At 45.7% G+C, this 25,284-nt stretch overlaps 1 protein-coding gene across 2 annotated transcripts in view; it reads right to left on the reverse strand.

Moving 5' to 3' along the window:
- Positions 1–3,750: 3,750 nt before the first annotated feature.
- ubash3bb (ubiquitin associated and SH3 domain containing Bb) overlaps positions 3,751–25,284 on the reverse strand; it is a 46,057-nt gene continuing 24,523 nt past the window's right edge. Inside the window, exons 2-14 of one of the 2 annotated variants that reach the window (XM_026193581.2) lie at positions 19,398–19,451; positions 15,497–15,683; positions 11,858–12,056; positions 11,298–11,467; positions 10,979–11,187; positions 10,316–10,460; positions 10,109–10,232; positions 9,898–10,017; positions 9,706–9,798; positions 9,466–9,610; positions 7,313–7,419; positions 7,105–7,214; positions 3,751–4,904 (exon numbers count right to left, since the gene is read on the reverse strand). In XM_026193581.2, coding sequence (XP_026049366.2) covers positions 4,767–4,904; positions 7,105–7,214; positions 7,313–7,419; positions 9,466–9,610; positions 9,706–9,798; positions 9,898–10,017; positions 10,109–10,232; positions 10,316–10,460; positions 10,979–11,187; positions 11,298–11,467; positions 11,858–12,056; positions 15,497–15,683; positions 19,398–19,451 — 1,801 coding nt within the window. In that variant the 3' untranslated portion in view covers positions 3,751–4,766. Of the gene's footprint in view, positions 4,905–7,104; positions 7,215–7,312; positions 7,420–9,465; positions 9,611–9,705; positions 9,799–9,897; positions 10,018–10,108; positions 10,236–10,315; positions 10,461–10,978; positions 11,188–11,297; positions 11,468–11,857; positions 12,057–15,496; positions 15,684–19,397; positions 19,452–25,284 lie in introns of both variants that reach the window. The other variant, XM_026193580.2, reaches the window with a different exon arrangement.

Genomic DNA, 25,284 nt, shown 5'->3' on the forward strand with positions numbered 1-25,284 from the left:
GACATACACGCACGCACGCACAGACATACACGCACGCACGCACAGACATACACGCACGCACGCACAGACATACACGCACGCACGTACGCACGCACAGACATACACGCACGCACGTACGCACGCACAGACATACACGCACGCACGTACGCACGCACAGACATACACGCACACACGCACGCACAGACATACACGCACACACGCACGCACATACGCACGCACACACGCACAGACATACGCACGCACGCACGCACAGACATACACACACGCACGCACAGACATACGCACGCACGCACGCACAGACACACGCACGCACGCACAGACACACACGCACGCACGCACAGACATACACACGCGCACGCACAGACATACGCACGCACGCACAGACATACACACACGCACGCACAGACATACACAGACGCACGCACAGACATACACAGACATACACAGACGCACGCACGCACAGACGCACGCACGCACAGACGCACGCACGCACAGACGCACGCACGCACAGACGCACGCACGCACAGACGCACGCACGCACGCACGCACGCACGCACGCACAGACACACACACGCACGCACAGACACACACACGCACGCACAGACATACACGCACGCACACGCACGCACGCACAGACATACACGCACGCACACACACGCACGCACGCATACACGCACGCACACACACGCACGCACGCACACACACAGACGCACGCACAGACATACACGCACGCACGCACAGACACGCACGCACACACAGACATACGCACGCACAGACATACACGCACGCACGCACAGACGCACGCACGCACGCACAGACGCACGCACGCACAGACATACGCACGCACGCACAGACATACGCACGCACGCACAGACATACGCACGCACGCACAGACATACGCACGCACGCACAGACATACGCACGCACGCACAGACATACACGCACGCACGCACAGACACACGCACGCACGCACAGACATACGCACGCACGCACAGACATACACACGCACGCACAGACATACACACACGCACGCACAGACATACACGCACGCACACGCACGCACGCACAGACATACACGCACGCACACGCACGCACGCACAGACATACACGCACGCACACACACGCACGCACGCATACACGCACGCACAGACATACACGCACGCACGCACAGACACGCACGCACACACAGACATACGCACGCACAGACATACACGCACGCACGCACAGACACACACGCACGCACGCACAGACACACACGCACGCACAGACATACACACACGCACGCACAGACACACACACGCACGCACAGACACACACACGCACGCACAGACATACACACACGCACGCACAGACATACACACACACACACACACACACGCACGCACAGACATACACACACACACACACACGCACGCACGCACACGCACGCACGCACGCAGACATACACGCACGCACACAGACGCACGCACAGACATACACACGCACGCACGCACACACGCACGCACAGACATGCACACGCACAGACATACGCACACACGCACACGCACAGACATACACACGCGCACGCACAGACATACGCACACACGCACGCACAGACATACACGCGCGCACGCACAGACATACACGCACGCACGCACAGACATACACGCACGCACGCACAGACATACACGCACGCACGCACATACACACGCACGCACAGACATACACACGCACGCACAGACATACACACGCACGCACAGACATACACACGCACGCACAGACATACACACGCACGCACAGACATACACACGCACGCACAGACATACACACACACACGCACGCACGCACAGACATGCGCACGCACGCACAGACATGCACACGCACGCACAGACATGCGCACGCACGCACAGACATACGCACACGCACGCACAGACATGCACACGCACGCACAGACATACACACGCACGCACAGACATACACACACACACGCACGCACGCACAGACATACACACACACACACACAGACATACACACACACACACACAGACATACACGCACAGACATACACACACACGCACAGACATACACACACACGCACAGACACACACGCACAGACATACACACACACGCACAGACACACACGCACAGACATACACACACACGCACAGACACACACGCACAGACATACACACACACGCACAGACATACACGCACAGACATACACACACACACACACACGCACAGACATACACGCACGCACGCACGCACGCACAGACACACGCACGCACGCACAGACACACGCACGCACGCACAGACACACGCACGCACGCACAGACACACGCACGCACGCACAGACACACGCACGCACGCACAGACACACACACGCACGCACGCACGCACAGACATACACACGCACGCACGCACGCACAGACATACACACGCACGCACGCACGCACAGACATACACACGCACGCACGCACACACACAGACATACACACGCACACGCACAGACACACACACGCACGCACACACGCACGCACAGTTTAAATTACAGGCCAACATTTCTTTAAATTAATTGCTGTACACATCTGGTGATATAATCAGACAATAAATAAAGAGTAAAGGAACACCATGGCTTCTTCCTCGTCACTTTTCACACAGATTAAGACTTTATGTTGCTCCTGAATGTCTGACGTTTATTAAACAGGAAGAAACTTTCACATTCGTGTGGGAGCAGTGACTCTTCCCTCACACATTTGCATCTGTGACCACTGTGCAGTGACTGAACTCAGCAATGCTACAAGTGCTTAGCGGGTCTGATGTGAAGTTTTCACGAGCATCGCGTCGTGTCGCCGCTGCTATGTTCCTCCTGACTGATGCTTCTCACTGAGAGGTTTCATTGCAGACTGGTCATACGGTTTTTACAACGCAGATATGTTCCTGCAGCTTCTTTCTTTACTCTGAGAGCAAAATTCATTGTTAGCTCTTCATAATTTACAGTTTGACAAATGCTAGTCAATCAGGGATTATCCCGGTTTAAAAATCTGAAAGTGATACAGTTTACAAAACAGAAACAGTTTAGAACAAGTCAAGCATATAACAGGTTATTAAATCACTAAATGCTGTTATTAGTCTTGAATTCTCTTTATCCACCGTACTGGTTTCAGCTGCTTTTACCTGTGATGTGAGTGGAGCTCTGTTGTCTGTAGCAGACATGGCAGCCGTGCAGCTGGAGTGCAGGGAACGGCTACACTTGCCAGCTGTGCCAAACTGCTTCTTTAAAGGAGCAGTTCTCCTAAACGTTGGTTGAGTCTTGGCTGAACTCTCCGCACACACGTTTCTACACAGAGACCCTTTAAAATGATCAGCGCTGAGAAGCCTTTTTTCAAACTGTCGAGCTATTCCTGTGGCGTTGGTGATGAACACCATGATGCTGTATGTGAACGCAGCCTTAGCTCTCGTGTTAGCAATGGAAGCTGCTCTGCACTTGGAACAACGCAGACTACTTTGCTAGTATGCACGAAGACGCCAGCATTACATTGCAGTGGGAACTCATTTTGCATTGGCAGCATGAGCCAGGATTCCCCAAACGCAGCGGGATGAAAGAGCAGATGTGTGAATACGTCGTTTCTGCTACAGCTGCTGATGGCAGTTGGTACATCAGTTTAATCTTAGACAGGGGCAACATCACAGTCAATCAGTGGAACAGTTTTCAGACCACACACACACTGTGTGTGTCTTAAATGTAGTCAACACCTGAGATACAGAGCATAAGTTCTTGCATGCTGTTTTTATTATTTTTGCTTGTAACAATAAAGGCTTATAAATAAATACAAATAAAAGTGGAAGACGTTTCTGATCGCTGAGAACGTCTGAACAACAAACTGCTGCTGGACCAGAATTAAGAAGCTACTTTGTGATTGTCGGTATTGCAGGTCGTGATGTTGCTGCAGAGACACCGCTGTCCTCAGTGTGCTACATATGGAGACGACAGTGGGGGGATGCATTGTACGGGGGCATCGGGAGGGTGTGACGAAGACTACGAGGTGTGGCGTAAACGTTCTACCTCAGCTGGTGACGTGGCAGCGGCAGGACACGGGACGCCAACTCCATGAAAGCTCCAATAACACTACGCTGTTGTTCTGATCGGGAGCTCCGTGGTTACAAACCCACAGTCTCATGAAACTTTGAGAAACTCCACTGCAGAACAAAAAGTGTTCACATGTGTTTACATAAAGCCATGTTTTTAATGATGTTGTTTATTGTAAAGTTAGAGTAAAACAGTATCTGATGCCTTTCTTTGCCCCATTCAAGGGGAAATCTTTGGACTTACTGTAAATGGAGGTGGTCAGTCTACTGTAACTAATCTTTTGGCCCTATCCAAATGTAATACTACAAAAACATCGGCGTGTTTAAAACTGATTGTAATTTCACGCTTTGAGCAAAAACATTTACACCTATAGCCAGAATGCTACTGCGTGCTAACGTCACAACTCAATAGATCAAATTCTAAGTTCTCACTAAAATCAGTCAAACGTCATTTTTAATAGAGAACCGCCGTCTTATGATCCTGATGCGTTTCCTGAGACTGGGTGGGTGATATTTGAGCGTGCTTAATGTTGAGCGAACACACGCTGCCAAACGTTGTCACCTGGGGCAGAGAGCCGAGGCGCTCTCTGCTGACGGGCGGAAAGTTCCAGTATTTGGAGGAAGGGTGGGGGTGGGGCGGCGGTGCCACTGCAGGCCGAGTGTGTACATCATCAGGTTAAGAGGGTCTGCTTGGGCCGTCATTCTTGCAGGAGCGTCTCCCTCCAGTCAAAGCTGTGGTTTGGCCCATGTGTGAGGGGGAGGATGGGAGGGTCCGCTAACTGCCACACCCCCGTGTCCCCCTGCTCCTCGCAGGAGCAAAAGCCCAGGTAAGGGATCTGAGGAGCAAGCAGAGCAAAGGAAACGTGACTCGGAGAGTAGATTAAAGATGACGGCGGTCCGACACAAAAACTTTGTAACATTTTCATTATTGTTTCCTGGATTTTCCCGTGTTCCCAAATGTAGCGCTCCTCATTTAACCTCCAACAGGAAGGAAGCCACGACTTCATAGATATTATGTTACAAGACTTTGTTTTATGTGTACTCACACTAACAGAGCACGTGACGTGAATGTGGGAAATACAAGGATAATAATCTTTGTATCATTTCTTTGTATTTAACAAAAACACACATTACTGTTTCATTAATTATTTATAAAGAATATTTTTTGATCCTTTTAAGTTTCCACTTTAGTGCAAACTGATTTATTTATTTCCTATTTTCTGACATCATCAGCTGTTTTATACTTCACAGTGTCATCCAGCAGAGCGCAGCACAGTCAGTGAGAGTATGAGAAGCAGTTAATGACCCTCAGTGAACAACATCAGGAACATGAACTGCAGCGTGGACAGATCCTGTACTGTGATGGCACAAAGCTACGGCAGCGTTTAGTTTACCGTTGCTAAAAACACATAAAACTGCTCTTTTGTTCCGTTTAATTGAAAAGAGAAACCAAAGTAAAACCAGAGGGAAACACACGCACTTCACTTTTTGACTTTGCGTTATCTGTTGTCATTTGGGCATTTCCAATCTTCCGCAGCCATGTTTGGTTTGACTGTTTCACATTAACACCCTGGATAAACACTAAAGCCTCAGTGACGTGAGACACATCAACTCATTTCCCCCCAATGAGCCACCCAGAGAACAAACGTTATCTAAAGAGGAAGTTTAGTCTGGTAGGAACCCAAAGACATGATGGTAGAAATTGTGCACATGAGCTCTAATAATTTAGAGTAAATGCACATGTTCCTTATTTAAACTGAAACCATGTTAGACAGTAGGGCTCGTGTTGGTTCATCACATGATTTCAGAAATGTCCCGTTCACAGTTTGTTATTGTCTGATCCTCCAAAACCCGTCAAAGAAATACAGCTTTGACTGTGTTTCCCTCTATACAGTGAACGCACTCCTGTTTTTGCACAAATGGGCTGGAGGAGAGGTCAAGGTCAGATTTATTTATATAGCACATTTCCAACAGCCGATGCTGCACAAAGTGCTTAACAATAACAATAAAATTAAAAACTACAGTGTAATACAATAATAACATAGAAACAATAAAATAGAAGAATTGAAACAATACTAACTAATTCAGATAAATCCAAAATGCTTGGGTCATAATGTGTTAAAAGCCAGAGCGTAAAAGTGTGTCTTTAGTAAAGATTTAAATTGCTCAAGAGTTTGAGCAGATCTAATATTAAAGGGGAGACTATTCCAAAGTCTGGGACCTGCCACAGAGAAGGATCTATCACCACGAGATTTGAGGTTAGTCCGTGGAATGGACAACAATAGTTTTGAACTAGATCTCGTGGGTTTTCCTGGAGCATAGGCAGAGAGGAGCTCTGACAAGTAGGGGGGGGCTCGGGCGTTGAGTGACTTAAAAACAAAAAGTAAGAGTTTAAATTGGATCCTGTAGGGGACAGGGAGCCAGTGTAAAGAGGCTAAAATTGGGGTTATATGCTCTCTCCGTTTGGTACCGGTTAGCAGGCGAGCAGCAGCATTTTGAACCATCTGAAGGCGATGGATGGTGGCATGATCTAGGCCATAATACAATGAATTGCAGTAGTCCAATCTGCAAGTAAGAAAAAGGTGGATGATACGCTCGAAGACGTCAGCCGGAAGGTATGGCTTTATCCTGGCTAGCTGTCTTAGCTGAAAAAAACAGGACTGAACTACTGCACTCACCTGCTTATTCAATTTAAAAGAACCATCAATGTAAACTCCGAGGTTTTTTACATGTGTTTTACAATACGAGGAGAGGGTACCCAACGTGCTGTCGATATAATTGAAATTGCCAAAAATGACAACCTCAGTTTTGTTTTCGTTTAGCTGTAAAAAATTTAATAATAACCACTGTTTAACGTCGTCAAGGCAGCGTAATAAGAGCTGCGGTTGATCTGATCCTGATTTTAAAGGTAGATAAATCTGGGCTGGGAAGGAGGCTGGGAAGCCAGACGGAAGCAGTGACGGATGGGCAGAAAGGTGGAATGTAACAAAGACAATAAAACAGATGCACCACATGAAAAGAGGTGTGTGAGCGGACCTTTCGGACGACTTGGATGAAGTCCTTGGCGCTCTGTGGGCTGCGGCCCTGCAGCTGGCGCGTGCAGGCCTCTAAGGAAGAAGCGTGGGCTACAATCAGCACGTTGTTTCCTACGGAGAGTGGAAACCCAGGCGGGATGCACAAAGACATGAACATGCTGATCTTTAAACGTTCCACATCTGCAGCAGCTCTGCTGTGTGTCTCTTACCACTGTTTTTGCAGTCTGACAGGATGTCTTTGGTTACTTGATAGCTCCGACTCATGTAGTTCTCGTAGGACTCGGACACAGTGAGCTTGCTGACTGGGATCAGAGGTCTGCATTGAGATAAATAATTAGTGAAACATGTTAGGCAGTGGTAAGTGTCTTCTTTGTGCCTTTGAGTGGGCGTGGACTGCAGTTTGGGAGATGGCGTAAGACTCGCTCTGGACCCTTCAGTCCATCAGAACTACAGAGGAGATCTCTGCAGGCCAGGCGGACATACACAGGGTTCCTGCTGGCGTGTTACAAACCCTGCTGCTCCTGCTTCAACCCCCCAAAAGTTGGGACTCAGTGTAAAATCCGTAAAAGCAGAATGCAACGATTAGCAAACCTCTTAATCCTGTACAGTATTTTAATCACAACAGAAGTCAAATGCTTACGCTAAGACATTTTCTATTTTATGGAAAATATTAGCTCATTTTATCCCAAAAGACGGCCTTGTAGGTTTACAGTTGTGCCATACTCCTTCCATTTCTGAATGATGGCTTGAACAGTGCTCCGTGGATGTTCAAGGCTTGGGAAATCTTTGTGTAGCCTAAGCCTGCTTTAAATGTCTCAGTAACTTTATGCCTGACCTGTCTGCTCTGTTCTTTGGACTTCATGGTGTTGTTGCTCCCAATGTTCTCTCAGACAACCTCTGAGGCCGTCACAGAGCAGCTGTATCTGTACTGACATTAGATTACACACAGGTGCATGTTGCAGGTTCATGTTTGTGGCTGTAATGTGACAAAATGTGGGAAAGTTCAAGGGGCCCAATACTTTTGCAAGCCGCTGTATATCATCTACAGAAAGATTCAGAGAATCTGGAGCAGCGGCTGTGCACAAGGCTGAATATCACGAATGCAAACAGTCACGACTCTGTGCACGGGTTCAAGAACACTTCCAGAACACATCCCGCTGTGCCACGCGGGCAGGTTAAAGCTGTGCACACATCATCTCTGGACCCAAGCTCATTCAACATGGACCGACGGAAGATGGAAAACTGCTCTGTGATCAGACAGATCAAACATTTGTAATGTCCTGTGGACTAAAGAGCAGCGGCTGGCTTGTTATCACGTAGTTCAAAAGTCTCCACCTCTGATGGGATGAAGGAGATGGTGGAACGACACAGCAACATGTGCTGCCATCCCGACCGTGTCCTTTCCAGGGAAGAACGGTCCATATTTCTGTGAAACCACACAGAGTTACGACAGTGCGGCTTCACAGTACAAGTGTTGAACTGGCCTGCAGACCACCAGCGGAAACATTGAGAACATGGTAAATGGACTGATTCTTATACAGCGCTTTTCTACTCTCCCGGAGTACTCAAAGCGCTCTATACAACACGCCACATTCACCCAGTCACACCCATTCTCACAAGCACTACCTCTGTACTGAGTGCTTTCTAACTACACTCATACACATTCATACTCCGATGGATGCATCGGAAAGCAACTTATGGTTAGTATCTTGCCCAAGGATACTTGGCATGCAGACTGGAGGAGCCTGGGATCGAACCTCCAACCTTCCGATCAGTAGGTAACCTGCTCTACCTCCTGAGCTACAGCCACCCACATCATGAAACAAAGAAGACGACACGACCGAGGAGAGTCGAGCAGCTACGATCCTCTGTGAGACCACAGCGGGACAACCTCGGCCACAGGTCCAGCAGCTGCTCTCCTCACGTCCAAACATTTATGGACTGTTGTTAGAAGAGTTGCTGCCATTAAATAAAATATGAGCTAATATTATTCTTCAAATGGTCCTTTCTCTTTTTTAACATCTGATATATTTTCTGCGCTCTACTGTGAGTGAAATACAGTTCATGGTAAATGGACTGATTCTGATACAGAGCTTCTCTCTCGCCTCATACAACACAACTTGGCGTTAGTATATTTGTAGATTAGAGGGATGCAGACTGGCAGGGATCGAACCACCAACCTTCCCATCATCACATGACCAGCATTCATACCATTGCTTTCTGTGTGGATTTATATTTACAGTTGTATAGATACGTCTTAGTTTCTCTCCGTATTAGAGGTGTGAAGTATGCAACTCTAACACAGCACAGTTAGCATCCAAAGTCCCCACACAAGCAAAAGCCGCTGCTCGGCAGTCATCACCTGTAAGTTGTGTCAACGCTGAAGTGTGCAACAGCCAGGTCGGTGGGAGGTATCCACGCAGGCATCGAGCTCCCAGACACCCACTTGGTCCATTCGAAAAGCCCCGGCTCCACTCGCACCTTCAGCTTGCTGTCCTGCTGTAAACCTGTTTGCACAAACCAAATGTCGTAGATAAAAAAGAAACGCACTATCTCGATGTGTCGGCGCGACCGCTGGTGCACAGGCCGGACCCGTTTTTACCTTTCAGGATGTTCTGTGCAGTCTGAACACATCGCAGAGCGGGAGAGCAGTACACAAAGTCTATGGCTGTGTTGCTCTCTAACAGGGCTTCACCTGGAGAAGAAAGCAAAGCACACGTGCAAAAACAAAAATGTCAGCCTGCTCATCAGCAGCAGGTGTTTTACACCATTCACATCTGCACCAGTCACGTACCCACAAGCCGGGCCTGGGTGGATCCAAACACAGTAATGGGAGCATCCATGTCATAGTCTCTCTGTCCTCCCCACAGAGGCAGACTGGGAGGCATGTTCAGGTTGGAACGTACGTATCTACCTGCAGAGGCGGGGAGAAAAGTACCGCTGCATGTCCAAACCTCACCGTGAGATGGACAAAGACAGTAATGAAGGTGTGTGGACGTGCTCACCTTTACTATCTGAGCAGAGGGAGAGCCAGTGTTTGCCAAAGACCACATCCATCCTCTCACCGTGGCGGCACACGAAAAGAGTCCGCTTGGGTTGCCGAGAGTGACCCCCGCTGATCCGCAGGACCTGCTGAACATCCGAGTAACAGGGCGCTTGAACATTTGGACAGATGACAGCAACATTTAGTGCGCAGTTCACAGGTTGAGTACCTGCATTGGATGACAGATGAGACTATTGGACGGCGTGTCCCCGGGACTTGTGCTATCGGGACGGCGGCTGTCCAACAGTCCATCGAACAGGCCTCTGTCTTTACTGCCCTTGTCACTGGCCTCACAGCTGAAGAACGAGTGGGAGCTGTGGTTGGTGGAAAAACACTGTCACTGTAAATCTGGTGCTACGCAAATAAAATGGAATTGAACTGAGCTGAGAGACGTGTGTGATGTGAACCTTTAAATATACTGATTGTTTCTTTGGATCCTGAGAAGTAAGGTTAACGTTGCCATATGGAAACACAGCGAGGCGGGGCGTGGTCTGTGATGCCGCTGCAGGTGAGATGGATGCACCTGGGCGGCATCTGCAATCATGCTTAAAATCTGTGCTCTGTCTGAGTCAGTGCTGTTGTAGTCGATGTGGATGTCAAGCTGTGAGCTGTAAAGCTGCAGCCGAGTTTGTGAACAGCAACCGCGTGCGGCCAATAAAGTGTGTAAGACGCTGAAAAGCACGAACATGTGGACGGGTCCGCCGTGGTTTTGTTACGCACAGATTCTTTGGTTTGGGCTAGCTGCAGACGCACTGTGCAAAGCCTACAGTCATCAGTGAATGTGCACGCTCATAAATATTCAGCAGCAACGTTCCTCGTGTGCTACACTTACGCATGAAACACCCAGGTGTCAGATTCATCCGCCAGGCTCACATAGTTCTCAGGCAGCAGGCCGGACAGCCCGGTGGCGAGCGAGGTCCCGTACACCCAGCCCTCGCTGGTACTGTTCTGATCCACGGGAGACATAAAGACGAAATCCCCGGGAACCAGCTCCAGCTCATCGTCGTTCTGTGGCACGTAGGGGTACATCACCCTCAGGGTCTGCATCGGCCAATCACAGACAAGCAGAACATACAGACATCACTACTCAATAGCTGTCCTCAGTGTGTGCAGTTCTGGAGCATGCGGGGTTTAGTCTGAATATCAGCTACCTCGTGGTTAGCAAAACGAATGTCCCGGGAGAACAGAACAGCCAGCCAATCACATCCCAGCTTCACTTCAATGCCCTTAGCGAGTTTCTCTAGTGAGGGGAGGTGATCACTGGGGAAGTTGTAGGCTAGAGTTACATGGAGCTGCTTCTTGTGAGGCTCCACGTGGACTTCTGACAGAGACAGAGGGACAGGAGACATGTCACACAGGGACTGCTTTCAGAACAAAGGCGCGCTTTGCTTTCAATCTGAAGAAACCTGTGTCTGTTTTTTTCTTTAATGCTAAACAACCAAAATATAACAGAGCATCCGCTCTGATAAGATGTGGGCGCGCCCGCTGTACTCGGAGTGACAGAATGAGCGAGGCCTTCAATAAGCTGTTAAGAACGCCGTTCACAACAAGCACAAAGGCAGTCAGCATGCATTACTCTGTGACAACAGTGAAGTGATGCTGACAGACGGTGACACACTGTGAAAGATGGAACAGACTGACAGGAAGACACACGTCTTTAATATCAGAAAGCATTGTGGGTGCAGATATCCCTCACGCTCGTACTTCTTACCTGCCTTCCTGACAGCCTCTGCAGCAAAGTCAGCTGCAAACAGCTTGAGGATATCGGCCACCTGCTCCTCCACGAAAAGACCGATGAAGTTAGAAGATGTGTAGAGCTCCAAAGGCAGCGGGCTGGGAAACCGACCCCGCCACTGCTGTACGCTGGCCTGGAGGGCTTCGCACAGAGCTTCTACTTTGTGGTCTGCACACTGTGTAAGCAAGAAGAGATGGTCAGAGTGAGGGCTGGGTGCCATACTGATGCACATCTGTGGAGTCTCTGGAATATAACAATGATGCTGCTCATTAAGAAATATCTGCTGTGAAGAAGATGTAAACATGCAGAACGACAACATACAGTTTTAGAGTGCTACACATTTGTGTAGTTCGCTTTTTTGTAAAGTTCACAAAACTCTCACGTGTGTGGATGTTACGCTATTTCCTCTTGTTTTGAAAGCTTCTTTTGTGGCTTCATGTGGTTTATTACTTTCCTTTTTTAACTTCCTCCTTTGATGTTTTCCCACCATTGTATTTGCCTTGACTCAGTTCACTTGTCTTATTGTCCCTCCTCCCTATTTCAGATATTCGTATTTACCAGAAATGTCTTCAATCTTAAAGATTTTGTACAAAGATCTCTCTTCTGGCTCTTGGAGGAGGCGGACGCATCTTTCACCCTCTCCTTCCCTTATCTTCCCTGCTGCTGCTTCTATGTCCTTGTCTTGTCTGACTCTAACCCTGAGAGAGTCTCTTTCTCACTCTTGTTCTCTAAAACTAAAGAAGAACTATGGATTTGATCAACTGGTCCCTTAATGCTATTGACACTCTATTCTCGACGAGAAGCCTGGGTTCGGGAGAGCCAGAGTGTCCCAGAAGGACGTTCCCTGCTGGACACACGATGGACGGGTGGCAGAAGTGGGGGGTCGTGTGCCTGGCGAGACTGTCTATCGAGGACATTGAAGACATCTACTTATTCGGACCCATGATAACAGGGCTCTTGCTGTTTGGAGCTGGCTTGGCCCTGGCTTACCGGAAAGTGAAGAAAGAAGTGACTGCTGTTCAAAACCCCACAAGGCTCGCCGCTCTGATGGAAACTGTGGGAAGAGCGGTGAGTGCTCAGACTGTCCTTACTGAACGAAATATGGGAAAGATCTTGGAGGACTCACGGCTCTTCAAAGAGAGATACACCTGGAGACCAGTGATGGACATTAGAACGAGTGTAAAATGGGTGCAGTTCGACCTAAAACCAGTTACCTACATCTATAATGCGGCTATACCCCCACCCCGACGGCGCCAGCTGCTTGAAGGTTGATGCCGAGGAGAACAACAACATTCTTCCGGGAGATACGAGAACGAGAACGAACTGACTCAAGGCCACCTGCGTAGGCTGCAGACTGTTGATCTTAGCCCAACAGGCTAAAGGACACTTTCTCAGGCTGAACTCAGGACACACACCCCGACACGCACACATGCACACTGATACTGATATGCACTCACCACACTCCCTTCCCCGGATCCAACGCCTCCTCCCATGCTTACTTCCCCCATGGAGACAGCGGCTCAGCTGGAGGCGCGAGGACTCGCAGCGTCCGTGACGACTGTGTACATCATATCTGTGCTTCTTTACGTGCTATGGAGTTTTTGTGTTTTCTCCTCATGACGACTCACTGGTTGGAAGTCATCATGGGCAGAACCCTTTTTTTCTCCTGACTTTGCCCCTATATGTTACATATCTCACTGTCTATCCCTTTTTTTGCTGCCTCGCCTGACCTGTCTCCCCAATGGAAGTTTGTATATTGTATTGTCGACAGACCCAGTCGACCATACAGGCAACTGCAACTGACAAATAAAGCTTATCCTTCAATTAGTTCTTCAATTTTTTTACGATTCAGTTCTTACTCATCTCTAAGGCTACGTTCACACTGCAGGTCTTTATGCTCAATTCTGATGTTTTGATCAAATCGATTTTTTTGTCTGGTTGTTCACACTACAAATAAAATGTGACAGCAAACGCGCTCTGGTGTGAACGGTTTACAGCCCTCAAAGCGGCCTGCATGCGCAAAAGAAGACGTCACACACAACGCGCTCTGTTTACGGAAGTAAAAATGGCGGCTACATATGGGCTCAAAATGTGGTCATAAATATTTTGTACTTGTAAAAAAGATTTGTATGTGTAAAAAAGATTTGTGTGTGGACTTAGCCAAAAAACCCCTGCAAGTTACAACTACGAATTTTGACCCTATTTTTCTTCCTTTAAGCTGATTGGTCCATGTCATGTCAATCACAAATGTAACAATCCATTCAGAGAACAGATGGGTTTGGCTGTCGGAGGGTCGCTTTTTTTGAACTGCAGGTCTTTGAAGGGAATAAATGCCCTTTTACATGCCAACCCAGCGTTTTCCTTCATCACCACGAAGGAAAACAGTCTGTGGTCGTCCGAGTTTGGTGATTTTTGTGTCACAGGTCTACGTGTTTAATATAGGGACTACCACAGCCTTTTCAACAGCGCTGCGGATGCAGGGGGGGGCGGGCAGTGTTTTGGAAATGACAGTCTTCATCACAAAGCTTTCTTCGTTATGAATTAGCATACATGTTTTTATTGAACATTTGAAGAACTAGCAAAAAACCCCAGAAACTCTTGTAGTTCACATAAAGTCAGAGATGAAAACGACAAGGAGCAGGTGCATCTAGTACAGGTAGAGCTGCTGCAAAAACCCACAGAGCCCAGCAGCCAGCAACAAATCCTGGATCCTTTGCTTTTAGTTAGCAGTTAGCATTAGCAGCACATCCTGCGTCCGATGTGAAAGGACCTTTATGCTGCGCACTGTGACTCACAGCAATGGTCCCGGGTCAGCCCTGACTTTGTGTTAGACTAATCCTAAAGTAATAATGTTATTTCTAACCACTGATATAGCACAACTTTATCCTTTCAACAGCTACTGAAAGTTAGGGGACCTAGCTGCTATCAGATATTTATATAGAGATTACCCTTCAAGGACCTGCAGTTCAAAAAAGCGCCCCTCCGACAGCCAAACCCATCTGTTCTCTGATTGGATTGTTACATTGGCCAATCAGATGAAAGGAAGAAAAATAGGGTCAAAATTCGTACTTGTAACTTGCAGGGGTTTTTTTTTGGCTAAGTCCACACACAAATCTTTTTTTACACACAAATTCTGTTTACACATACAAATCTTTTTTACAAGTACAAAATATTTATGACCACATTTTGAGCCCATAGCTACAGAGCTAGTAGGTGTTGTTGCAGCAGTCTATCAATTTCTCCGGTGCGGATGATTGGCGCCTGTCTTGTGTCAGTGACGTAAAAGACTGATTTGTGCCGTTCACACTGTCACAACATGATTGGATACGGGTCGCATAGGGTCAAAAAAGTCGGATTTGATGCGCTTTCGCCTGCACTGTGAACGTAGCCCATGACAGCTGGTCGTTAGCAGACACTACGAGCTCTGATGGCACCATCACATGTATTTTCCTATTAACACTGTTGATGCTGTTTCAGTGATAAGCCAAAGCTTACCTTAAACTATTCAGATAAATAACTTTATGCACAAGGACAAAGAAGAAAATAATCTATCCAGATATCGACGACTACAATTGTTGAATTTCAACCATGAAAGTTAAATCCAGTATAACTCACCATGAAGAACTGGCAGAGAGTAATATGGGGGAAAATGTTGTGGGCTTTGTTCTTGCCACAGGTGATCCGGCTCTGCTGCCAGAAATGGGAAAGCTGGTTCTGAAGGGGCCCGCTGGGTCGCAGGTAGAGGACGTACTCTCTCGGCAGCGGGTCGTCCAAGAACGGGTCGTCCACGTGTGAAAACAGCCTGTGTGTGACATGGAAACGTCTCACATCGTGCTGCTGTGACATGTCGTACATTTACTTTCACATGAAACCTTGAAAGAAGAAACGGGTAAGTGCACATATCTGACAGTGGATTATTTCAGCTGTGCAGCCAGATTAGTGCCGGAGCCCTGCAGCTCACTTCGAAGTGGAACATTTCCTGTTTAGAGACTCTGGGACATAAAATGCTCCCCCTCGTCTGCTTATTGGCTCATCACGCTGCTCTCGCCAGGAGCATGGACAGTGGTATTCGACTGAATGTACTCTTTGGCTTTCAAGAAAACTACTTTTCTTCAGATTATTGGAACAGCCAAATACCCTCATATGAACACTATCCTCCACATCTAGAGCTTAAAAGGCCCAGAACAGTGTTTGTTTTTAGGCCCACAAGGATAACACTGACTGTTAGAACGTGAGCACTGACCACCCTGACAATACTCAGTTTCATTTCCATACAGCGCCAAATCACAACAACAGCCCCCTCAAGGTGCTTTATATTGTAAGGAAAAGACCCTCCAGAGAAAACCACAACAATCATATGACCCCCTGTGAGCAAGCACTTTGGCGACAGTGGGAAGGAAAAACTCCCTTTTAACAGGAAGAAACCTCCAGGCTCAGGGAGGGGCGGGGCCATCTGCTGCGATCGGTTGAGGTGAAATGACAATCAAATGAAAATGAGAAAAAGCAGAATCGAGTGAGTCGAGGCCGTCTTTGCACACGAATCATTTAGGTGTTAACGTGCACTGCACAAATACTGATGGTGCTGTGTTCCTGACCCCGCCCCCTCTACCTCTAAAGATAGATTTTTCTCTATCCATCTTTAAATTTGAAAATCAGCCGTGTTTTTCTGACAGTCGGGTAGAAGAGGGTTAGTCGCCACTATTGTGTTTGCTGTTCCTGATTATGCTCATCTGTTTATCGGCTCACACAACAGGGATCTTCGATCCAGCGAACGTGGCTCGTGCATCTCTGGGCTTTGTATTCTACAGTGCGCCGTCCTCGGCTTCTTGTTTCTCAGATTATCTCCTGCCATCAACCGGGATGTCTTTTCTCATATGTCCCACGCAGCGGACGCTCGTCCACTTCAGACACGTTCTCAAGTGGAAATGAAAATGCTTCCTGTGTGTGGCAGGACGCACGATGCCCACTGTGAACAATGGCTGAGTGGGCACGATTCTGGTCATCTGCACTTCTATGCAAACTTTCATGATCTGTAAAGAAAGCGTTGCCGTTTTCTTCAGAGGGATTAAGAGAAGATGAGCTCTGTGCAGCAGTAAATGATAAATGCCTGTGACACATCACATCCTGTCAGAGCTGATTGTGACTTATTAAAATCTTATCAGACCATCAGTTTGACGCACACCCAACTGTTTTAATCATGACTGTTTATTCATTGCTCAACTTTTATCCCACGTGAATCAGTTTCACAATATACGAACAAGCTGAGCACACCGTCCCTCCAAACCTACAAAACACAAAGTCAAACACAATAGAAAGACATACAGGAGCATAGCTTTCACTACAGTACTGTGCATTTTAAACTAGGAAGGCACTATCCTTTAAGTGAGAATTTAAACATGTGCAGACATAAATGCAAATCCAGTATATAAGATAAAAACGGAGTACAGTTTAACAGGCTTGAAGGTCAATAAATGGTAAAAGGACTGATTCTTACATAGTAAATGGTAAATGGCCTGTATTTATATAGCGCTTTACTAGTCCCTAAGGACCCCAAAGCGCTTTACATATCCAGTCATCCACCCATTCACGCACACATTCACAGTGCGTTATGCAACATGCCACGTCCACACGAACACTTCCTTCTATGCTTTTAGTGCTTTCTAACATGCACACACATTTAAACTCAGAGAGCAGGCTGGTGGGAGCCAGGCGTCGAACCAGCAACCCTGCGATCAGCAGATGACCTGCTCTGTATTTTCTTTAAGTTGTCTTTAGGAATAAGAAGCCCTTTTTCGGATGCTGGCAGCCTTTTTGTTCTGCTCATTGTCAATAATGTTGAAGCACATTTGGACTAATCACTCCATCAGAGCTGTTGCCACTGGTGATCAGCCCAGTTTAGTCTGTTTGCCTTCAGAAAGACTATGTGGCTGTATCCCAATCCAGGGTCTGCAGCCTTAAAGGCCGCATTTTAAGGCCGATTACATCACAGCAACGCGACGAAGGCTGTCCCGATTCAAAGGCTGCTCGAAATGCGGCCCTCAAATGCGTCCTTCATTTCCCTGAATTTTAAGGACGTGGCGGTGTAGACTTCGTGGCCCAACATATCCCAGAATGCATAGCGCGGCGGTGGGTGTGGATAATTTTGCCGAAAAAAAACGGCGGATGAGGGGCGCCCGAAGATTAAACTTTAAGTAAGTACTGAATATTATGTCACTTATTTATGTGCAAATGTTTAATAACGAAGAACATTAAACATTCCTGTTGGCCACATGTCGGCAAAGTCATGTGACATCAGTGACGTTTGTACTAACTTGGTTTTAAAGCCTTTACTTTAAAATATACGCCGTTCAATAGCTGAGCTTAATCAGAGAATGATCAAAGCTCATGTGGGAACAAAGAAATGAACAAAAGATTTTCTCCTTCATTTCTGTCAAACACAGCTGTATGACACGTTTCCAGCTGTTAGTATCATGGTTGCTAGGCAACCTGGGCAGCGCAACGAAGGCTAGACCGTCCCATTTCACAAGCCTCGCACTTCCGGCCTTAGCGGTCTTTGAGTACGCGGCCCTTGTGGACCGTTAAGGCTGCGTACTTTAAGGCTGCAGACCCTGAATTGGGATACAGCCTGTGACAGCCACTTTCCACTGATGAGTCAGCAGGCGATCAGCTGAAGGGCCAGATGCAGCTCTCAGGTTCATGGTTAATGACACGGCTGCCTGATACTCTTCAGATACTGCGAGAAAATCAGAGAATCAAAGGCAAACTTGGAAAGACTGTCAGAAAGCCGGAGACCAAATTTGAAAAATGACAAACGACTCCTTGGAAGCAAAATGTAAAGAAACGAGGACTAGCTTCAGACTGGCAGAACGACGCATTTGTGCCAGTGCTTCAAATCTAAAGAGTAAGAATATTACAGCTCTTGTACTTCACTCATGAGTAGTTCAGTTCAGTTGAGATATATATGCTAGAATACAAAATGCAGTCTGTCATTAATACAACAAACATTTAAAACCAGTCACATGAAATTCAAACCTGACTGAACAAAAATCTATAAAATATTTTTTAATATTGTTGAGCCAACCAGCTACTTGAACAGATGAAGTTACACTCATGTTTGAGGTCAACTTGGACTGAGTTATTTCTGACTGCATACTGTAGTATAGCTGTACGTGTCCCATGTAACAGTGTGAACTGGTTTATTTAAGTACCGAACGCTTTCCAGTTTAAAGTTATTGGTAACAACAAACTGCAGGTAGTGGGTTGTTGTTCAGACACTGATGAAACCAGTGTTGCTGTCAGAGTGAGCTGCTGTGACAAAAACACAGATCTGTGTCTGCATCGTCCTTTTTTCCACAAAGTGTTTGATTTACACTCAGCTGCAGTTGACCTGCAATTATTTAACACAGTTTTAACACACTTGTCCAGCAGAGGGCGGTATACGATACATTTCACTGCCTGGTGATGTGTCCTGTACACATGATGGAAATGTGCTGTATACACGTTTAGTTGAACCTACCAGTCACATGCTGCTTGGACACTCCGACCTCCAGTCGACACCAGAGCTTTGAGTCTGTGAAAGAAGAGAGGAAGAAAAATGAAACGTACACCTTAAAGAAAGTTCACCACAGCACTCAGAGACTGCCACAAAGGGCTTTTTTTGCTCTTTGTTTATCTTTGAGTTAAGGAACAAGATGATCTTGTTCGCATCCTGAGGAACTTTCTGGCTAAACAACAAAACAGAAATCAGCCACACCTATGTGGACGCACACGAGGGCTCGAAAAGAAAAGAGTATGGAAAAGTTGTTGAGCATACCTAACATCGAGGTTTCTACAAACAGTGAAAAAGGAAGTCTTTGGTATTCTTCAGGTTTTAATCAGTGGTCCAAACAGCAAACTCTATTTTTGTATTTTATAATAATGATGAAGCTTTTTTATGCAAATGGCACAGTAACTGGTTTAAAAATGTTTATTTTCTGCCAGACAAAAATGGTCCCAGTGCTGCACGATCATATTAAACGCTGTTTTCCAGAGACAACCAATAAGAAACAAATCTGGGCTGAGGGGGCGAGGCGGTAGTTACACTCGCAACAGCAGTAGCACACAACAAGAGCAGGAGGGAGAGGGAAAGAAAGAGAGCCGGGTGCAACAAGAGACAACACCGTCACATTGGAAAGGTACAGTAAAGAAAATGAGTGACACCAAGAAAAGAAGCAAAGTCTGGAGCCATTTCAATCTTATGACAAAACAAAGGCAGAGTGTAGAGTCTGCAAAAAAGGATGTCATATAGAGCCGGCTCCACAAACAACATGCACAGGCACCTGAGAACTGTCCACCTATCAGTGCAATGGGAAGATAAAACACAGTCAGCTGAGTGTGATATTAATATTTCTAAATGACAACCTTTCCCTTAATTAAAGATCTGGGCGTTCTTTTTTCCCCTTTTTTCCATATTTTAATTTATATTTAATTGTGTTGTAGTTTGTAGTGTTTTGTGTTGTTTCACTTTAAATTTGTTTAAAAGGAAAAAGCTGAAAATTTAAATAGTTAAAAGTTGAAATGTAAATAGTTGTTTTTTTGTATTTTATAATTTATTTATTACATTTTATGTGGAGTGAATAAATAAAAGTATATTTACAGTGGCCCCTAGAGACAAAGCACATACACACTCCAAAACACAACAGAAGTGCTCCAGGATGCTAGAGGCCGTGTTGAGCTTTTGTTACCTGGTGGCTACACAATATATATATATATATATATTAATTATCAACAACAATATAAAATTATGCACAAAAGGAATTAGTAATGTAAAAAAACTTGGTTTTCTTTATGTATGTTTATATATAAATATTTATGGGGACCCCTAGAGACGAAACACGTACAAACTCCAAAACACATTTCTAGCGTTAACTGAACTTCCGAAACAGAGCTATATATATATTTAAAAAAAAAATTTATGGGGACATATATATATATATATATATTTTATATATATATATATATATATGTATATATATATATATATATATATATATATATATATATATATATATATATATATGTATATATATATATGTATATATATATATGTATATATATATATGTATATATATATATGTATATATATATATGTATATGTATATATATATGTATATATATATATATGTATATGTATATATATATGTATATATATATATATGTATATGTATATGTATGTATATATATATATATGTATATATATATGTATATATGTATATATATATGTATATATATATGTATATATGTATATATATATGTATATATGTATATATATATATGTATGTATATGTATATGTATATCCTGTGGGACTTCCAGATACAGACGGACAAAATGGTGGTGGCTAACCATAGTGGTGGTAGACAAACAGAAGAAGATGGCCGTAGTGATCGATGTAGCGGTTCCGAATGACAGCAATATCAGGAAGAAGGAACACGAGAAGCTGGAGAAATACCAAGGGCTCAGAGAAGAGCTGGAGAGGATGTGGAGGGTGAAGGTAAAGGTGGTCCCCGTGGTAATCGGAGCACTAGGTGCGGTGACTCCCAAGCTAGGCGAGTGGCTCCAGCAGATCCCGGGAATAACATCGGAGATCTCTGTCCAGAAGAGCGCAGTCCTGGGAACAGCTAAGATACTGCGCAGGACCCTCAAGCTCCCAGGCCTCTGGTAGAGGACCCGAGCTTGAAGGATAAACCGCCCGCAGGGGTGTGCTGGGTGTTTTTTAAAAAAAATATATATATAGCTCTGTTTCGGAAGTTCAGTTAACGCTAGAAATGTGTTTTGGAGTTTGTACGTGTTTCGTCTCTAGGGGTCCCCATAAATATTTATATATAAACATACATAAAGAAAACCAAGTTTTTTTACATTACTAATTCCTTTTGTGCATAATTTTATATTGTTGTTGATAATTAATTAATTAAAGCAACAAAACAACCTGAAGAGCCGGCTCTCTAAAAAGAGTTGGAAATCCCATCACTACACAGAATCACTTTTGTACTACTTTTGTGAGAATATCACAGAAATGCAGGCCGATGTTTCATCCAAGCATGAAAAAGTGATTTGAAACTTTTGTTTTAAAACATTAAAACAAGGCACGGATGAAAGCTATTCAAACAAATACATGTTGGCATAATTGTCTATGTAGTTACACACAGAGCAGACATGGAGAAACACTTTCATCACCTGCTGTTCATGTTGACGGGTGCTGGACAGGTACCAGGGGGCTGACGCCCTGACGACGGGGGAAAGAGACAACGTTGTTCACACCGACTCTGAATCGACACGCAAAGTCAGCCAACACACACAAAATAAAAACTTAGCAAGGCTGAATGTCTTTCTGTAACTGAGACGGGTAACTGTTTATGTCTCTGTCATTATCCTCCCAGCTTTTTCCCACACATATGTGGGCATCACATTCTGGGCTGAACTAAACAAACATGGCTGCAGCTCAGTGGTGACGACCATTTGTTCCTGATGTACTTTTGTATTGGGCACATTTACAAAGAGGGAGCACCTTTTTTCCCTGTCCCATGACCGATAAAATCAGAGTTTATGAACGTTCGAACTGAACATTTTTATAATTCTTTCCGCTCCTGCTGTTGGCTCTAAATGTCAGGGTGTATGCGTGAGTGACTGCATGTTTGTGTCACACCGGGGATGGAGAAAGACCAAATGTGAGTAAAGATGAGACGCCAACACGGATCGCGAGTCAGAGGAAGCGTCAGTTCCTCACCAGCAGCAACATGGAAGATGATACGCAGCGTGTGTAGGATGATATTAGCGTCTTTCACTCAGAGTGTGAACACCACACAGGGCTGACTCCTCTTTACAATAAACTGACACTTAAGAGTTGCTTGTAAAAGTGTTACTCACCGTTGGAGTGATCATCATGGTTGTGTTTCATGTTTTCTGCTTTGTAATTCAGAGAGGGGGAAGGACAGTAGGCTGCAGTAACAGTCTGCATCCTCAGTTTGTGTGCAGGCCACAGTGAGCAGTGACGATGAAAGAGCCACTTACACAGAGTGAACCGAAATGTACCCTCTCACGCCTCCAGCCCAACCTGGAGCTAAAGCTGCCGAGGAAGCAGAAACGGCAGCGCATCAGATTATTCAAATTACAGTCAGAGAGTGGAATTAGCCACCGCTCGGAGATACGAATCTGAACACGCTAATGTGGTTTTCATCTCCGGGCATTCAGAAGTTTATTCTGTATGCCACGAGCTATTGTTCCTGTGGCACAGGGGTACTGCATACGGCACGGTCCGAAGGTTTGAAAGCACAAAGCTGGTGAGCAAACTAGCCTCCAAATGAATGCTGAGGCTGCTTTTCACCCTCCACAACAAAACTATTCCTGCCAGCTTAATAAAGCAGTAGTTGCATCAGGATCTTTGCGTCGTCTCCTCACCGCAGATATGAAAGATGATGTTTTTCCTGCCCGGTACAAGCAGACCTTACAGTGTCCACTCAGACTTCTGTTCTAAATAACTTCTCACTTGGTTTGCAGACAGACTGCACATGCAGCCTTTACACAAACAACAAAACACGTCATTTGCCATTATTCACCCATTTTATCGGAAAGGACACATAAAGTGTACACCTTACTAAAATAAGTTTGCTCTTTAAATTGCTGCGTTTGATGACTTTGTTGTGGATTGAGAATTTCTTCCAGTCAAAGCGAAGCAGACTGCACTGAGGTTGAGCTGTTGACCTGATCCGAGCTGTTAAACGTAACCGTACGTATCCCAGAACACAAAGCTTTTCATGACGCCCCACGCACAGAGCAGGACAAAGCAGTACTGTTGGGTAGATGCTCTGTGAAGAGGAAGAGACAAACAGCTTCACCACAGCGAGCTCAAAAAGCTGCAGCTGAGACCACAGCAGAGACGCTGGGCTGTTTGGGTTTGACGAAGCTGCTCGTGTCCCACAGGTAAGACCTGCGTATCACTGCACACATGTGAGACGAGCAGCGGTGGCTGAAGACGCACACACACAGTAAAGTGAGCCAGGGCTGGAGACATTACAGACGCTTCACCTGGCTGGCATTCAGTCTGAACACAAACTGTGACTACAGCACATCAGGCTTTCACAGCCCTTACAGCGAAAGCAGAAGCGGATTCTGTGAAACACTCGCGGTGCTGACGTGTTCGACTACACCGTCAAGCCGACACTCTGTCATATCTACGACATAATGAACAGATTCAAGCGTACATGCAGTGCACTCATAAATAATGCTCCATGAGGTAAATGCTGCATATCAGCATTAAAGCACTGAAAAATGTGACCTCGGAAACATGGCATCACAACCATCCTATACAGGCTTTATTAGTCAGAACTGGAAACATGAGACAGTTTCCTGCTTCTTTGTTTGTCATGACAAGAAGGCAGCTCAGTAGGAAAAAAGCTTTTGCATCACAACAGCTTTCAAAAAGACACTAAAGCCATAAAACGCAGACGCTGCACTGGACTCAAGGAAACCACAAACAGCCGACGCAGAGCCAGAGCGTAGAAACGTCCAAGAACACAAGAGAAGAGAGCAAATAAGAGCGACACAGAAAAGAAGCAACGTGAAGGTTTAAACACACACAGAAGGCAACCAGGGAGAGTGGAACCGTCACAGTAACAAGACACAGCTGAACTCAATCTAAGCAATGACACACAGGGAAGTTCAACTAACAGACAACAGGAAACACCGGCAAACTTCCCTGAGCTCTGAGGAACACACTCTACAACTCACTGGATGACAGCACAGATCGATGTGTCCTCAGATCACACGGACGTATTCACCACTGCGAGCTTTTAAACGCCATACTGGTACAACAGCTCGCACAGGTGGCCTTTGACCTCGATACAATTCAGTTTTGTTTTTCTACATCTCCCAGTACTGTAATGGTCCTAAGAAGCTCCACGCCGTGACAGCATGGTTCCTTCTTTGTTTCCACCTTTTAAAATGATGCTGCTGACTGGTGAATGCTAAAGTTTGCAGCTGAGACCAAAGTACCAAAAACATGCATCAGATGAAACTGCTGCAACTGTTTTCAACACATTTAGTAAAAGTAAAAAGCCAGAAATTAACGATTATAATAACATCAGAGACATCAGTCGCTTCTGAGAAAAAGCCTCTTTGTTTATTCTAGTTCGAACGAACGAGCCTCAAAAGAATCAGGAAGGAGAGAACGACAACACCAGCTAAATAAATATATAATAAACTATCTAATCTATGGTCACATCATATATAATACGTAATCTCAGATTGGTGCCGGTCGCACTCTTGAGTTTGGATGACGATCAGAGGAAGTTCTCAGATAAAAAAGGCTCCACGGCTTCTTCTTCACATTAAAAAGTGTAAAACATTCATGTGGGCTGCAAGCACAGCT

This window comes from Astatotilapia calliptera, chromosome 14 (genome assembly GCF_964374335.1).
Source record: "Astatotilapia calliptera chromosome 14, fAstCal68.1, whole genome shotgun sequence".
Classification (NCBI taxonomy): Eukaryota; Metazoa; Chordata; class Actinopteri; order Cichliformes; family Cichlidae; genus Astatotilapia; species Astatotilapia calliptera.